Here is a 17,475-nt window from a genome sequence, read left to right on the forward strand (position 1 = left end):
TCTCAACCTACAAAGTTGTCAACAGTGTTTTATGAAGTCAGCCAGCACATATAGCAACATTAGCATTCATTTAGTTGGATTTGTGGCAGGAATCTATGTTCAGTACAGTATTGTCACTCTTTGTTTAGCTCTGTTTCGGCCTCTACCAATTTATAAGTTCCACCAGCTTGTGGCCATCTATCTGGGTGAAGCATTTATTTGGCAGATAAATGGTAGACAGTGTATGGTGTTTTTTTTCTTTTTTTTTGCTTTCACTGAAACCAGATTGCTGCTCAGGTGAAATGGTAAAACAAAAACAGAGATGAAAAGTGCTAAAATGCTCTGTAGAGCCAAAGAGAACTGCAAGTGACATCTATTAATATACATAGAAGTATGGCAGTTGTCTGTATTCATCATTCAAAATGGAAAATGGGATGAGCAAGGCCTAGCTAGGAAGCTATGAAGAGCTACAAACTGTTATACACAACTGGCCAATTGGTCTGGTGTTCCTTTTTTCCAGATGGCCATCTCATGGTGAAAGTATTTGCTTATTTGAATGTAAAAGGTGGCATAAAGATAAACAATGAGAAGAGTCTTCTGTGGGTGGGAGACCTCTTGACTTTGCTCACTTTTTTCAGTTCCTTTTCTCTTCATGCATTTGTTGCATAGCCAGATAGAGTACGCTACTATCAGGCTTAGATGAAAAAGAAGACCACCAACGGCGTGGGACACACCAAAAAAAACTATTGCTTGCTGTGCCGTGGCCCTAAAAGACTAAACCCAGCTCTTAAACACTTTTATTGTGGTCATTTTTTCATGTGCCACCCAGTCAAGAGAAGGTGAGAATGTGCTTTGTCCTTGCAGCAAATCACAATATCTCACTGACTGATTTCTAGACCTCTTTTGATGAAAGTGCGGGAGAGGATGATATTGCTTTATAAGTGGCCAGCAAAAATATTACTGTGACACGGAAGTCTGATTCTCCTCTCCTCATTACTAGATGGTCCTCGGAAATGAACAGTTGTATACATCTTGAAAAAAAAATCACATATAACAAACGATATAACACCTAGAGAATGTGGCTGCCGTATCCAGATTATACAGGTGCATCGGTGATGACTTGTAAAAATGGTAACATGTTATTTACTTCTTTGTTTCTTTAAGGTTGTTTTTGCATTCATGGATTTTATCGTAGGCTACTGACTGTTAGTACATTTTTGGGGTGAATTGAAGAATAATGATCATAAACACAGAATTGGGCATATGGATGCAAAACTTGAAAAAAGAAATAAAAGTCTGCCTTTGTTTCTGCATAGTTTTGAAATGGTTTAGGGAGGATGTTTTCCTGAAAGAGGATCTGATCTGACCAAAAAAGTCCAGCCAGGAATAAGTGTCTGAGACAAACAGTGCAGTCTTACCATGGCTTGCTCCATGGGGACGATCTGTTGCCTGTGGATCTGCTGCAGAGTGCCAATGTGGCCTTTCAGAGCGGTCTGCAGACGCCCCCTGGGCTGAAATACACAGACAAACACACTATTTTGTGAAAGCCCTGGAGGAAATTGAAGTCCATACATTACGCATATCCCAGATGTGATCAAGAAAATAGTTTTTATAAAGCTTTCACACAATTACAGGACATAGCATCAGCTATCTGACTGGTTGTTTTTAATTATGAATAACAGGAAAATGCTGCCTGCAGTACTTCACTTAGTAGTCATTATTTACAACAAACTGATGGCAACTTTAAATTAAATCCAGTTTGAAAAGCTTCTTCCTCTTAACTAAATACAAACTCCATCTTTCCAGAGTAGCCTAATGGACTTGCCATTTGAATGTGAATAAATGCGTTGTGTTGCCTGAACCACCTCAGGGCAAAGCAGTCGGACCTCTGTTTAGGCAGAGTGGCAGAGAAAGCTCGGAGAGCAAGAACTCCAAAATTTGTGTGGGAGTGCTCCTGTGGCATTGTAAATAACCGATTTAATCTAATTAAGTGTGTGCGCACTGAAGAAACACTGTTAAAATACACAGAGTGGGTGTTTGTATATGTGACACTGAGTTGACACTGAGGTGTTCTTACCATGAGGTCTGTCTGGGACTCAAGTTCTCTGGCAAATGAGAGCAGATCAACCGCAGTGACTCCTTTATTCACCTGAAGATAATAATGCAGAAAGACAAAAGACAATGTAAATGTTCTGGTGGGCGTGGCAGCATTAGGGGGCGAATAAAGTCAACGTTGCAGTTATTTGATTTCAACCTGAATTAAATGAACAAACACACTCTTACATTATGCCCATCAAGTTGCTGCATAGACTAAAGTAAATTAAGTGGCTTGAATTTTATCCTAGCTTCCTGTATATTACCAGAATTAGTTTACATTTTCTGTGCGACACACATTAGCTTGGCGAACATAAAAAGCATCCGACTCTTAACTTTCTGAGAGTGTGTATCAGCACTGAGCAGGTGGTATACTTATATAGAGTCTCCTTTTTTCCGCCCTCAGGAAATAAATCTAAGTGAACCTGACAGGTAGTGTTGGAGGAGACAGGGGATGCCAAGTCCCAGCTTGTTCCGACACACTCTTTGCCTTGGCAGGATCGCGATTGGATAATTGAGCTTCAGTGGTCCTTAGCAGAACCCAGCGTACTGTGTCATGTTGCAGCTGATATCAGGTAAAGCACGGCTGCCTGCTGTATGTTTAGTGACAGCAGAGGAGGTGGCTGATAAACTTGAGTATGCAGGGCTTAGCTATTTCTGGTAGCATTAAAGTACAACTCAAGTATGTTTGGGTAGTATTTATCACAATCTTTTATTATCTTATTATCTTTTACATGCACTGCTCTTTCTCAGATAAACACTGTCGATTCATTCCGACATTTGCAGCTTATTTTAAAACATGAGCATCTGTCTGCCAGTATAATTTGTGTTGTGTGCACTCTTTTTTTGTTACTTCCTGCGTGGTTTTGTGTGCCCCGATTTTCCAATTATGTGATTCCCTGCTCATTCATGCACGTTCCAAGTGATTTTTGTTTGTATCTGTTTTTCACTCCCTGCTCATGGGCTCATATGTTTCTGTATTTGTGTGCATGTGTCACCTCTTCCAGGTAGTCGGCATAGTTGATTTCTGACAGCCCAGCTTCAGAGAAATCCACAAGATTCTGCTTCCCCTCTGCCTCCAACAGGATTATCCCTCTGAGGTCGATCTTAACGCTGTCCAGCTGACTGACCACATCCTTAGTGAACTGTAAACAGAAAACATATTGCAATAGCTTTAATAAGGGTACTAGAGCATATTTAACTGTTGATAAATGTCAAGAAAGAAATAGTTTTCTGGGGACTTGCGGTTTTACAATAAACTAATTTGAATTCCTTTTCTAGTAAGTGTACGGCAGAGATGGGGAAGCACTGTACGTATGCATACACATCATTGACATAATGAAAGGCTAACAAAAATGCAAAACAAATGTTGCAACTTGGGCCACCAGAGAACTTAAAGTTGTGGTTTGGATGGAAGTCTACATATCCCACTAATGTTTTTTTCTTGATGTTGTTTGTTTTACCACTTTCTCCTTATTCCTACCCCATCCTGCCGTCACTATTTCTGTACATCCTTGCATGTCATAATGCAGCTATTGTAGAAGTTCTGTAAGTAAGTCGGTTAGTTTTTCCTTTTTCTGGGATGTTCTTCAATCCATGGATGTACCATGGCATACATTGTCAAATTTTAACAAAGGACGTCTCGAATAGAAATATGCAATTTCAAAACCAAAAAAAGAACCAAAAAGGAATATGTTGACAATAAAGTTTCTTCTCGGTGCACATGACTGTCTGTTCAGATGCTTTGGAATTCCCATAAAACTGAGACATGTCTGGCATATTAAGTGTGTACACTGTGTGTACAAACCTGTATCTGCTTGACTCCTAACAATTACATCAATAAAAGCTCCAAAAACTATACCTGGATTCTGTATTTTTAGACAATGATTTCCCTGCTTTTATGTTTGGAGTCATTTATGTCAGTATAGATTATACAAACCTAAGAATGAGTATACTGAATTTGCTTTGAGGTATGAAATAAAATCCAATTTACTAGGGAAACTAACTAAGCTTTGGGTATTTAACAGTGATTGGCATCATTTAGCATTTAAAGCTCTTGGTGAAAAGAATATGTATTACTGTAATAAACAACCATGTAGTTGATAAACTATGATTTTAGATGCTATTGTTTTCATTTTCATTTCTCTTTCTTGGAGAGATATCCTATGTTGGGCATTTCTCACCAGTCTTTTTTATTATTTTTATTTTACATGTTTATTTTTTATTACCTATGCCAATAAATATATCCTGCTAAAACTAAGACTGCAAACAAGAAATACTGTATGAGGCTAGCTAGTTATTATGCTACCTTTGTACATGTTGTTGTATAGTTTTGTAAAAACTTCTATTATGGGGTTTTGAGAGTCACTACTACTTTCTGTAACTAACGAGACTGGAGACTGGTTCTGATGGTATCCAGAGGACAAGCGGTTACAGAAAATGAATTAGTGAATTTTATTAGTGGTATTAATTACGAGATGAATGGACATTCTGTGTTTTGATAGCTAAATTTAAACAAAATATGTCAGCTTAAAATATATTAGCTTAAAAATATTTATCCAAAGTATTTTAGCAGTTACTTCTGACATGAAGGAGCCCTTATTAGGTATGAAAGCTTCCTCAGCTGATAGCTCTAGCTGTTTGCTAACAGACAACCTGCAGTCTACGCAGCTAATGTTAGCCGCTAGCTAACAGTCGTCTAAAAGCTATCCTTTAACTAAATACATAGTTACTAGCAATTCGACAAAGTGTATGTTTAGGCAGTTATAATAAATCTAATGTGGTACAGTCTTTTAAGTGGTGTGTCCATTCAAAATGCTACAAAGAAAACTTCACCACTTTACTACACTGACTGTTAAAAATGAATGGAATATTAGCTCGACAGAAATGGGACAGAGCCAAAAATACAACAATAAAATAAGTAAAATAAAAATAATAAAAAAAGACTAGTGAGAAATGCCCAAAATTTCTTTAGAGGCTTTACTAAAAGCTTACAAGAAAACAAGACATTGTGATAAAATAACTGTAATAAGTGTCAGACTTGTGGAAAATCTTCCGACATTTGCAGAGTTTAATGAAGACAAATGACCAAAGTCCAGAAACAGGCACAGCATGGACCATATCAGCTTGGCAACACAGGGCCAAGTAAGTCTTGCCAAACTGGCAGCAATGTGCTGAATGTCTTAGGCAGACAGAAGTGGCTGGCTCAGGGTCAAAGAAAGAAATAGAAACTTACATCAGTTTAATATCACACACTGAGGTATGGGCTAAGGCATGTTACTACTATCAGCTCTTAGCATGCGCTTTGGTTTGGCAGAAAAGAATTTATGCGGTAAGGCCAGTGAAGTTCTGCAATCAAGAACTGAGATGACTGCACACTCATCCGCCGTTTGCTAATAGAAATACATGACCTAATTGTGAAATATTTGAAATCTAGCCCTGGTTTGAGCATGCAGTGTATTTTACCCGGAAAGGAAAGACATAAAAATGAGAACCTACAGTTTAGAATGTATTATTAGGTCTCTCACATGGATGCAGAAATTAGAAAGACACAGAAAATAGAGTTTAAGTAGGAGACAGAGCTCCTCAACCTAGTGCTTATTTACAATATGCCGCTTTCTCAGCTATTTAAAACAAACATATGCACACCATAACCTTTGTGAAGCTAAGGTAGAATGCATTCATGTTCACTAGTGTCCCTAATCAACTGGCACTAATGTATAACTATATATTGTGAATTGTTTGTATATTTGGCTAAAACATGTTATAGATTAACATCATACATTGCAGAAAAAAAACTTTTAGCTAACAAACAATGGCAGAGTGCAGCATATAACCAAATGCTACTTCTGCTGTGTGTCAGGGTTACTAACCACTGTAGTGTTCAGGAAAGAGGAGATGTTGAAGACTTTGTCCAAACGCATGGCAGAGTAGATACCTCTGTTCAGCTTGCAAGTACTAAAAAAAAAAAAAACCATGCAGACACAAACAGACAAAATTTACAGTAAGAAAAAAACAAAGAAAGAAGGAGAGAGAAATGTCAACTTATAAGTTTCAGCCATTGTGGAAATATTTGCTGCCACCAAGTGAAACAGACTGGGAGTACATGACTGACACCACCCCTAATAGGAAACAGTGAAATGTTCCACAAATGCCCAGGATGTTTGCTAATATATTTAAGATACATATTCCACGATGATATTTAGTCTTTATAGACACACACGGAATGTACACACTGCTTGCCTTTTAATGAGCAAAGACTTGCTGAAGGAACACTGCTCTATTTGGAAGTATAATAACTGTGGGTGTGTCATTGTAGAGTACTGAGGATATGCAGCTTCTCACTAGAGGGAGATGATGAAAGCTCATGAAATCACTCAGATAGAGGCTCCAGAAAAGTAGCACAGACCGTGTAGAGAAATAATGCTAATTAGCTGAACCAGGTTAAAGGCAACTCTCTCGCATTTGCATCACCATCAACGAAAATAAAACATTTAGTTGCACGCTTGATGTCTGACCAAACAACTGAGTCAAAACTAAAATTAATTCAGCCAAGTGTTAAAGAAGTTAATCTAATGTATACATGAAATATATAGAAGACAAATCACAGAGCTTCTGTGAGGTGGCTGACATAAAAGTGTCACCTAAATACATAAAAATGAGTTTGCCTCACCTGTACAAGCTCTCTGCTGTCAAATCCAGTTCAGAGTCGTTGTACATGTAGCCGGGGATGAAGTTCTTCCACTCTTGGTTGATGAGGTATGGGGTGTCCACAACCTGGAGAATTAGAGGGCAGGAAAGAGGATGTGTGATCGATTACTCTCATGGGGAGCAAAATGGATAAAAAAATAAATGTAATAAACTCAAATTAGAAACATATCAGCCATAACATTACGACAACCTGCCTATTATTGCATAGGTCCTCTTTTTGTCACCAAAACAGCCCTGACCTGTTGAGGCATGGAATCTACTTGACCTCTGAAGGTGGTAGTTAGTTGTGGTGGTCTTCAAGTCAATCCTGAACCTTTTTTTTCTTTGTGGCAAGGCACATTATCCTGCTTAAAGAGGCCACTGCCATCAAGGAATTCCATGAAAGGGTGTACATGGTCTGCAGCAATGCTTAGGAAGGTGGTACGTGTCAAAGTAACGTCAACATGAACGTCAACAAGATTGAACATCTCTGCCAGCTTGCCTTCCTCTCATAGGGCATCATGATGCTATGACTTCCCCAGGTAAGCGGCACACACACTTGGCCATCCACTTGATTTAAAAGAAAACATCTCTCACACACACATCTAATATGAGGACAAAATACTCACTTTAAGCCTAATTTACTCCACCCACTGACAGGTGCTATCATGGTGGGTCAGTGTCAATAATTCTGTGAATATGAATAATTGGTCGTAATGTTATGGCTGATTGGTGTATGTTTATTGATAAAAAATGAAGACAAAGAAAAGCTGAAAAACTATGCATGCTCACTAAGATTTTACACAAAGATACTGTTATAATGTTGAATTAATCTGAATCTATTTTACCTAATACTTTCAGTTGTCTATTTTTCTTTTTGGCAACAGTAAATGCACAGGAGAAAAGGGCTGCAGGAATGTCCATTTCAGGAAGTTTCTCTAAGTTATTGTTAGTAATAAATCAAGATATTTTGTTGGAGCGTAAAGATGCACCATAAATTAAAGTAAAACTGCAGAATAGTTTAGTTAGCTGGATCCAGATGTATTACTGCTTTGGATGTGCTCTGTTGTTATCCACTGATGGTGCCTGTACTTGAAATTTTTGTTGGTCTTCACCTTCACATCATCTCTGAGTTCAAATATCCTGTTTCTGATTGTGTGACTTGCCTTGAAGAGCTCTTTGGTGTGAAATGGTTCACAAACAAGCCTTTCCATATTCCCTCCAGCCAGGAACATGGCGGTCACCACTCCCATCAGCACCCAGGAGAAGATGAAGCTAAATCCAACGCCACTGTGGAGACGAACACACGGGTCCTTAGGTACGGCCAAAGTATAGAATGGAATGTGTAGCTGTGAATCTAGTGTTAGTGATGTGTCCCACAAAATTAGAACCAATCGTATCCTCGTCGGCAAGCCAGTTCGGGAGGCTAAATCATGGCTCTGACTGGCCGATTGTTTTAGAGAACCAGTGCAAAACAAAAGAAACACAGAAGGCTGTTCATCTCATCTGAACATTTAAATATAAAAATGTATCCATCTATAAGAAATAGATAAATTGTAGACCAACTGTTCAGCATGATTCAGGAGAGGTCAGCTCTGTATGACTGTTTGGAGCGCTTCCTCACTTCCCACATAAAAGTAGCTCCCCCCACTTTAAATGATTAATATAGACAGCTGACATCTGCTGGTATGAAGAGTTAGCTAGCAACTAAATACCCAACAATGCACTGATTGAATGTAGTCTTTACAATGTGTTGAAGTGATCCTGACATGGACTATGTGATTTGATGCTACAGTCAGACCTTTCTTGCCAGCTTTGTGTGTCATTACCTTTAGATCTTGAAACTTAATAAACTTGTCATGTGAAGGATTGACTTACGCCATCAGCATCGTTCCTCCCGTACTGGAGATGCACCCACGGGTCGTAGGCGAGGCGTGCTTGTCGTAACCCAGCGTGCCACACAGCAAGCCCAAGTAGTTGAAGGCCAGAACCAGAACAACCATGCAGCAAAGAGCAATACAGCCAATCCACCTGTAAACGGCAGGCAAAGCTAGTTAGACATCTCACAGAACATTATTTAATATAACATAAAAATGACTACAGCTTTAGTGTTTCCTGCCAAAACAGCCTTGAACAAGAAAATGAAGCTCTGCATGCTTACTCATAAAGCGACTCATAAAGCTAAATGGAGTCAAATGAAAATGTAATTCAGATCTTACACCCCCTGTACTATTTTAAATGGATATAGAAGTGATAAGAATATTTAATTCATTCATTCATTCATTCATTCATCTTCTGTAACCACTTGTCCTGGGGGACTGGAGTATTACACTGAATGCAGCCTCTTATGTCAACATTCCTGTATCTTCTTAATAAAAAAACATGTTTTCTTGCCTTGACCCTTACAAGGGTCAAGCCCTGGTTTGAGCATGTAGTGTATTCATGTGATGAAACCCTTGATGTGGGTGTACCTGTAGAAGTCCATTTTATCAATTTCAGGGTAACAGTCTTCAATCTTAGCATGGGCATGGCTAATGAAGATGGTGAAGTTGGACAGGCAGCTCTGCACTGGGAATGCTTTGGAAAAGCTGCTGATGTTATTGCCAATGCCGTCCACCAAACTCTGTACGCCTGGAAGAAAGATATTTATCAGACACAGGCTCATGTTGACTTGTTTGTCTGGCTTCTAATTCAAAAATAAACATGCTTCATTTCCATCAGATTTTGCTCAAATTTACAAACCAGAAGAAGAAGAAATAAATCCCAGTGACACATACAGTCAGCAAGTCATTAGATTTGTATGTACGTTCATTTAAAGCAATTTAAAAGTCACTTACTCTCAACAACACTTCTGGTCTGTTCAATCACCATATGTGGTGTGTCGTTCAGAGAGGAGAAGCCCTGTGAAAGGACACATGAAGTTCCTTGATCGTGTTTACTTTTCAGGCAATTTTTAACTATGTAATGGCAATTTAAAGGCATTCAGATCAGGCAAATTAGACTGAAAGGAAGAACAATCTTTAGTTATGGGCTCACCCTTTGGACGATAGCGCTGAGGTCAGTTTTTAGTACTTGGTTCATCTTTTCCATCTGAGCGTTCACATTGGGTAGCTAACAAACACACAAGAAAGCACATAACATAAAGTTATAAATGACTCAAGAGTCACTGCCACTGTGTCTTCTTTCAGCCATCAAAACATTTGAACTGAAATATGTAACTATTTCCCTGTAAAGCAAGAGACACCACATCCTGGGGGATTAGCACATTTTCAGTGCAGGTTTGTCTCAGTTATGGATTCAGTGCAGGTTTGTCTGGGTTATAGCTCTACCTTATAATCAAAGGATAGGTTCATGATCTTTGAAGTCTGTCTGAAAAAAAGTAAGGCACTCATATGAAGCCTGAACTGGTGTGATATCTTTCTACTGGCCTGACAAAGTCCCTTTCTAATGCACTTTCATTGCAGTTGACAGGGAACAAAGTTCACACTCATCCTACTCCTGTGCTTTTTAGTCTTAAATGCAAATCAACCCCTTTGTGATCCTGGGAGCAGTCTTTCCTTGCTGAACAGAAAAAGATGGTAACAAAGGCTTGTATAAAAATGAGGAATGATTACAGCTAAACTAACACTATAGCTATGATGTTAGTTAGTTCCCAGCATACAGTCTGCATATCAGAGTGCTGTGTTCAGTTTCTGTACCCGTGTGAAATTCGCACTGATCTGGAGCTGGTTCAGTGACTGGCGGATGTTGCGGCACAGCTGGGCAGTGGTGGCGTCTGACTCCTCGTCACGACAGCCGGGGTCGTTGAGTGTCTGGTTGATGTTGGTCCGAACTAGGCTCAGGTTGTAGTTGAGTTTCCCTGTCCCTTCCTGGAGCACCTCCAGAGACACGCTAACGTTCTCCAGAGCCTCCTTGGTTTCTCGCATTGCTGAAATGAAAGTGAGCACAGATGAGAGTGAACGTGGATTGGGTTGATGTAAAGGTAAACTGGATACACACATGAATCACTGACGCATCAAAAAAAACAAACAACAACAGCTCAACTTTGATATGTAGCGCATCATGCTTGTCATGTAGCTTGTTGCTCTATTGCTTGTAGTGTGACTGCAATATGAGGCACTGTTGTTCCATTTTAAACTTGGATTGTTCTGCTAAAATGTTATTTAAGTTGAGTGTTGTTGTTGGTCCAGCTGGAGTGCCTTAACTATTCAACTATATTAAGAAAACATTTTCTCATTAGCTATTTTATACTTATATAAATATATAAATCTGAACGAGTTTTTCTTATGGGCTCCAGTTTATGTAGCTCTCCTGCAAAATGGCTAATAAAGAATCATGAATATTTTATTTGAATGTTTTGCTTCTGTCCTGGGAGATTCAGTGGAAGTATTGTATCAATGCACAGTAAACGCACATTTATTTTCAGGCAGTAATATAATTATTATTATATTTGTCAATTATGAAGCCACTGTTTCTGGCATTGAAAACATTTGGTACCTACCAGTACCATCAGGTATTTATCAGTTACCTTTGAAAGTGGTCTGAAAGTATGACAAATTGATTTTTTTTTAAATCAACATACACAGAAGACAGTTTGTACTCATGTTACACACATACAGACTCACAGAGGACACAGACAAATCATTGTAAGGACCAAGCCTGAGCCGAGTGTATTCTAAGCCCTAGTGTTAGTAAATGTCATTTGTGTTCATAGTGTCTTCATATGCTGGTGTGAACCTGGATCATCTCAAACATTTTGACTGCCCTGCTTTTGGCACACAATAAACTAACATGAACACAGCGAGTAATGTGAATTTATTGACTTATATTAAAAACTAGGCTAATAGGCTCCAACACCTGCTGTTCAAATAAGGACTTTTCCCCAAGCAACTGAGTGCATCGCAAGACAGCAGCCAGCATTACTTAGCAGACACAGAATAGCCCTCAGCAGGCTTTTAAAATTAAAACAGGGTAAAGAATACAAAAACACTGGCATCCTCGAACAGAGGTATAAAAGATGCAAGAGGGGGGACATCACATGGCTAAATCCTTCGCAACCCAGTGAAAGGCAAAAGGACAGATAAATTATTAAATACCATGTTTACTTTACATTTTAAAAATGCATGTTATTTTTCATTCTAATTTCTAATCATGAATCTTGAAGGCCATTAGGATTCAGACAGTTCCTCAGACAAGTTTCGTCAACTACTCGGCTCAGCCCCAGTAAGAACACACATTAACAACACAAACTATAACCACAGTCATATTGGTGTTTAGGCACTTTAGCACATGAGCTACTGGCATGCTTGCTGACTATTATTTCTTAATTTTTCCAATGATATTCAACTAATCAAATATAAAATATTGCCGTAGTTAAATATCCAAGTGGTTGTTTAATATTGCATGGACGTCCTTTGCAATTTTTGATAAAATTTAAAATAAAGTATGACCGGTTACACAAACACATAAGTTTTTATTTCCACATTGAGGGAACACAGTTGCAGTATAAAAGGGAGGCATCCAGGTGCAGAACTATGCTTAAGATCAGTTTAACTTAAAACTGCACTATGGATTATTTTTATGGTAAGAGAATCATAAATCATTTGGGTTTAAATGTAACAGTTCACAGATTCTTTCTGTATGCCCATAAAAACAGTTTATCTGGTGACAACAGAAAGTTCACGCAGGCATGCAGGAGGAGGTAAAGATACCCTTGGGAATAAATAATAAAGATCACCTTAAAACTTTCTTCTATTTGTGGTCACCAATATAAGACATTTCATAGTGCAGTATAAATTACATTTGGGCGTAACTTAGGGTAGGTCCAAGTGGTCAAAGGAGAAAACACAGGAAACACATCCACAGGAGCAACACTGGAGTCAAGGTTCACAAGGTCAGGGGTCAAAGGATTGTGTGTTATTGATCTGTCACGGTTACCTTTGATGGCTCTCTCGATTTTGACTTCATAAAAAGGCATAAAGATTAAAAAAAGAATCTTAACAATACAAGTTGGAAGACTTACTGGTTTAATACTGAAATTAAATTGCAAAAATATCAACCTTAATCACAAATAGAGTATAAAACCATATCTTTAGTAGGGATATAATTCTGCTTGTTTTTAAGTGCAGCTACTGACAATATGGCAATATCTGCAGTACTGTTATCTTCTTATAGCAGCTCGCAGTCAGAAAGATTTTCTGATGATAACAGAGGGAGGAAATTAAAAGTAAGCAGATGTACCTCCAGCCATATTGAGGACTTGGTCCAAGGCAGGATGGACTTCCTTATCCAGCTGATTATGTATCCTTCCTCCCAATAATGGACCTATGTCTGGGGAAAACACGGCAGCAGATCAACAGGAAACAATGTAAAATAGTCCCATCTACTCTTTTATGATACCCTTTTTTTCTTTCTGCAAAGCATTTGCTCACTATTCAACCATCTCAGCTTGTGGTCTAATAGTTGGCTGGTATAGACAGACATAACATCAACATCCTGTACTTGAATGTATGGAACTGTTAATACAGGTCTCGACTTTCAGGAAAGATCTGCCTGCAGGGAAGATACAGGTAGAGTCCTCAAGAGATCTCTATAACATGGCTATGGCTATGACTGCTGTAGCTATCTAGACCTAGTTATGTCACAAATCGGTTGTGAAAACACATCATGAGGAGCAGACACGGTAAATCCAGATAATAAGCACGATACACAACCAAGTGTAAGAGTTCAGTGAATTGTTTCTGTCCACTTAATTCACTTTCAGAGGCACAGAGAAGGTCTACTTACTATCTAGGTCATAGACGACTTTGTTCTTGGCTGTTGCGTATTGGGATATTAGGTAATCAATTTGCTGCAAACAGGAAACAGAGCAGAGCAGAGGTTTACAAATGAAAGAACACAGAAATAAGTTTATCAGTAAACACTCTGGAGTAAACCACAGTTTCTGTTGTATGTTATTTATCACAGTGAAATGGAGAAAATGATCAAATATGATGCAGGGTTCCATTACGATATAATTTTAAACCAGCTGAGTGTATTTTTGTTCTCAGAACATCACCAAATAACACCCACAAGAGTGAGACTGAAAGCCTGAGCTGAAGAAATTTCACAGCGCGAAGGCAATGTATGAAATGCAGCTGCTGCACGCGCTGAAGGTGGGAAAATTCGCTTTTCCCACTTTGAAAGGATTACATGAAGGTGACATAGCTAGACTATGTTAGGTTTCACATAGAAAAAGGCTCAGACACGGGTTCATTTGCTTTCAAGTCTAAGGGCCATGACACACCAAGTTGATGGTCTGCCATCGGTGTCTGGCACTCCTGTTGCCAGCTTTTTGGCGGCAGACGAAGTCGATTAGTTACCTCTCCGACTGGATGATCAGCTTTAGAGGTTGTTTCATGTAGCGTTTGTGGTGTGTTCCAGTGCTTTTTTGGTCCAGACGCAGGTGATGTGAGTTGAGAATATTTTAAAGTGAGTGAATTTTGTCTTTTCATTTTGACATGACTCAATCATTTTCATGCTTTACTCAAATTACACCGATCAGGCATAACATTACGACCTAATACTGTGTAGGTCTCCCTTGTGCCTCCAAAACAGTTGTCTCATTAGAGAATGGACATGGGCCTTCTGAGGGTATGACATCTTTGGTCCTATGCATTGAGGAGATGGGCCTCTGTGGATCATCCCACAGTTCAGTTTGGGATCTAGTGAATTTGGAGGCCGGGTCAACACCTTGTGCTGTTCTTCATATTTTTTGGGTTGTTCCTAAAGTGTTTTTGTGTGTGTGTCTGTGTCAGGCTGCATCCTGCTGAGGATGGCTGCTGCCATCGAGGAGTGTCATTGCTATGGGGTGGGGGTGTCTGGTCTGGTCTAGGTGGGTGCTACATGTCTAAGTAACATCCACATGAATACCAGGTCCAAAAGTTTCCCAGCAGAACACTGAACTGCCAAGATGGTCAATGTTATTTACTTCTCCTGTCAGTGGCTGATCGGTGTATTTACCTGGTTACTGGTAACTACCTATTTCACATATTCTAAATTTGGTATTATGTTTAAAGAAGACACACACACAAACCCTACTCTATTACTCTCTCAGAACTCTTCATCTCACCATTGGTGTGTCATTAGCGAAGGTGTGCAGGTCCCTCATGTTGCTGTTGACCAGTCTTCTTATGTTCTTCACCTGAGAGCTCAGGTTCTGGTTGGCAGCGTATGCACACAGCACTCCGATCCTGAAAACAAACACAGACACTGAGTGACCCTGCCAATCCCACATCAGTCTCTACGCTGTAGCACAGGAGTGAGTTTTACAGAGCAGGATCATAGCATGTCATCAACAGTAGGGGTCAGTGTGCACCATCACATATACCATGACATTGTCTTTGCAATTTCTACTGAGTGCACCTGTAGAGTTGGTTTCATTTAACTGACAGCCAGAATTACATGAGTTAGGTGTAATTATCAACGCACAACATTTTCTCCTGTCCTCATATAAGGGTTGATTTAATTGCATTTTTATTAGTGTTGTGGCATAACATAGTATATTTACTGTAATGAGTCATTCCTCTAATTACAGTTAAGTGTCTTGTCGTTACAGACCACATTCATGTGACGTGCAGACTTGTATTTGGGGAAACAAAACAGGAGAACCAGCTCATAACGAAACATTTCAGCTGTCGACTTACACCTAAAGGACAAATGTGGACATTTTAGCCAGAGAAGACAGAAAGAGGAGTAGGAACATAGAAGCATCTATGTCAAATTGGAAAATCCTTCTCTGAAGAGAGGAGGTGGACTGAGATATAATCTGCTATCATTTTAAACAGTCTTAACACCTGTCCACAAGAAGTTTCACACTTGTTCACACTGAGATTTCTGGTTAATAATGGGTTGTTAGAGAATCATACACTGGAGAAAGATGACAGAATCAAATCAAACAATTTCCACCAACTAGGGGCAAGTATCTAGTTGTGAACAGGCCCTAGTCATACAGGGTCTGAAGAGTGACACCCACTGATGTTCCTATTTAAACCCCAACTCCCCACTAGTTTTTTAGAACTAAAGAGGCTACTTGGATGTGTGGTGAAACGTGGCCAAATGTCTGCCCTTTTTTTTTTCAGCTTGAAAAAGCTGAACTTAAACCACACATATTCAGAGATCACTGAATCACTTTTCTTCCAGCAAAGTTTTGTCTGTAGACTGCATTTTTCAGATAATAAGAGAAGCATTTGTGAAGAGATGTTGTTTCCCAAGCAATTTGGAAATGAACTCCTGGCCTGAAATACAGGCCTGTTTACGTTAAACTCTGATGCTCCTATCTGTCTATCTAAGGTCCTGGGTTGTAAACATATTCAAATTAAATGTGGAAACACAGAATTGCATAAAGAAGACCATTAAAATGAGTCTCTTGCATACTTCAAACAGACCTGAGCATCTCACTACAAGGCTTAATTAGCCTGAGCAACATCAAGGGAAAGACAGCTCATATTAAGCGGTTTCCATGACTCACTCTCATCCCAGCTGAATTTGGGCGCTTGGTACCTCACAGCTACCATGTGCATTTAAGTGTGCGTATGTTTTTATGTATGGCTGGGGTTCCTGAGTTTTTTCAAGTTCCGCAAAAAACCTGTGTACGATGCAGTCAAGTGAATCAAGAAGAGTTGTTAACACAGCGCCTTCATGGGAATACCTCGGTGGAATAAACAGCTTTATGAATGATGTAAGATGACTTGCAGAACGGAATAACAAAAGGACTGACTCAGAAGCCACGGGGAAGGTTTAGATCAATGGAGATGAATCAGGTTGTTGTGACTCACTCTATTAAAAAGGCAGTGGTCTTTGGATGTGGGCCTGTGACAACAGCTTCTATGTATGTATGGCATGTGCATACAAAGCTGGGTTATGCCCGCTGATGATAAATAATAATCAGATCTTCCGCTATTCAACATTTTATTCAAACGTAATTATAATGAAATAAATTAACATGATATTTATTAATGAGGAACCCATTTCAAGCTTTATGTTTTTAAAGATTTATGCAGGTTTGACCCAATTAGGACACGTGTTGTTCTGCATTCTGTCATTAATTAGCAAAGACAGTAGTGTTAAGTATGATCTCTTGTGTTGAGCTGGTTGCGCTTGGTGGCTGTGCTACAACCGTGGGCTGTGTCATTTATATAAAGCGTGCAACTTCTCTGAATTCCCAGTTTTGACGTTCGTTTGGGTATTCGCAATAGGGGATGGACATAAACATTGCAACGCTTCAATATATTCCGCACAAACCGACATATTTATTTAATCCACAAGCTGTTGCAACCCTTAACCCATGTCATTGTATTCCCACTTTGTTGAAGGTGTACATCTAAGTACGCCATACTACTGTGGAATACAACAAAGTAGATGGTTAATTAGTTCCTCAATATATAATAGACAAATATATGTTTGTCTAAGAATTAATGAAAATGCCTAAATTTAGGGTGAACTAAAACATCACATACACCCAAACCTTCATGTCTTCAAAGTACAATCTTTTGTCTGATCAGAAGTCTAAGCCTAAATTGATCATTTTTGGCATTTCTTCAAATATAATATTTATTTTATAAATTAAAAAAGTAAACTCTGGGCACCATCCTAAATCACTATTTCCTCTCTGCCAGATATCACTGTTTGCAAAACCTTTTTGTAGCCAGCTAAGAGTCTCTCTGTCTAATTAAG

The 17,475-nt window shown here is 39.1% G+C and overlaps 1 protein-coding gene across 1 annotated transcript in view; it reads right to left on the reverse strand.

Annotated features, from left to right (window-relative positions):
- prom1a (prominin 1a) overlaps positions 1 to 17,475 on the reverse strand; it is a gene marked incomplete at its 5' end in the record, with an annotated part of 82,498 nt that overhangs the window by 9,110 nt on the left and 55,913 nt on the right. The window contains 15 exons of the mRNA XM_084549223.1: positions 1,398 to 1,490; positions 2,057 to 2,128; positions 3,072 to 3,218; positions 5,946 to 6,030; positions 6,746 to 6,849; positions 7,929 to 8,052; positions 8,641 to 8,793; positions 9,234 to 9,393; positions 9,600 to 9,663; positions 9,799 to 9,873; positions 10,461 to 10,690; positions 12,700 to 12,723; positions 13,003 to 13,092; positions 13,549 to 13,612; positions 14,873 to 14,993. Of these exons, the coding sequence (XP_084405349.1) occupies positions 1,398 to 1,490; positions 2,057 to 2,128; positions 3,072 to 3,218; positions 5,946 to 6,030; positions 6,746 to 6,849; positions 7,929 to 8,052; positions 8,641 to 8,793; positions 9,234 to 9,393; positions 9,600 to 9,663; positions 9,799 to 9,873; positions 10,461 to 10,690; positions 12,700 to 12,723; positions 13,003 to 13,092; positions 13,549 to 13,612; positions 14,873 to 14,993 (1,606 nt within the window). The remainder of the gene's footprint in view (positions 1 to 1,397; positions 1,491 to 2,056; positions 2,129 to 3,071; positions 3,219 to 5,945; positions 6,031 to 6,745; positions 6,850 to 7,928; positions 8,053 to 8,640; positions 8,794 to 9,233; positions 9,394 to 9,599; positions 9,664 to 9,798; positions 9,874 to 10,460; positions 10,691 to 12,699; positions 12,724 to 13,002; positions 13,093 to 13,548; positions 13,613 to 14,872; positions 14,994 to 17,475) is intronic.

The sequence above is a fragment of the Chelon labrosus genome (assembly GCF_963514085.1).
Source record: "Chelon labrosus genome assembly, chromosome: 8".
Lineage (NCBI taxonomy): Eukaryota > Metazoa > Chordata > Actinopteri > Mugiliformes > Mugilidae > Chelon > Chelon labrosus.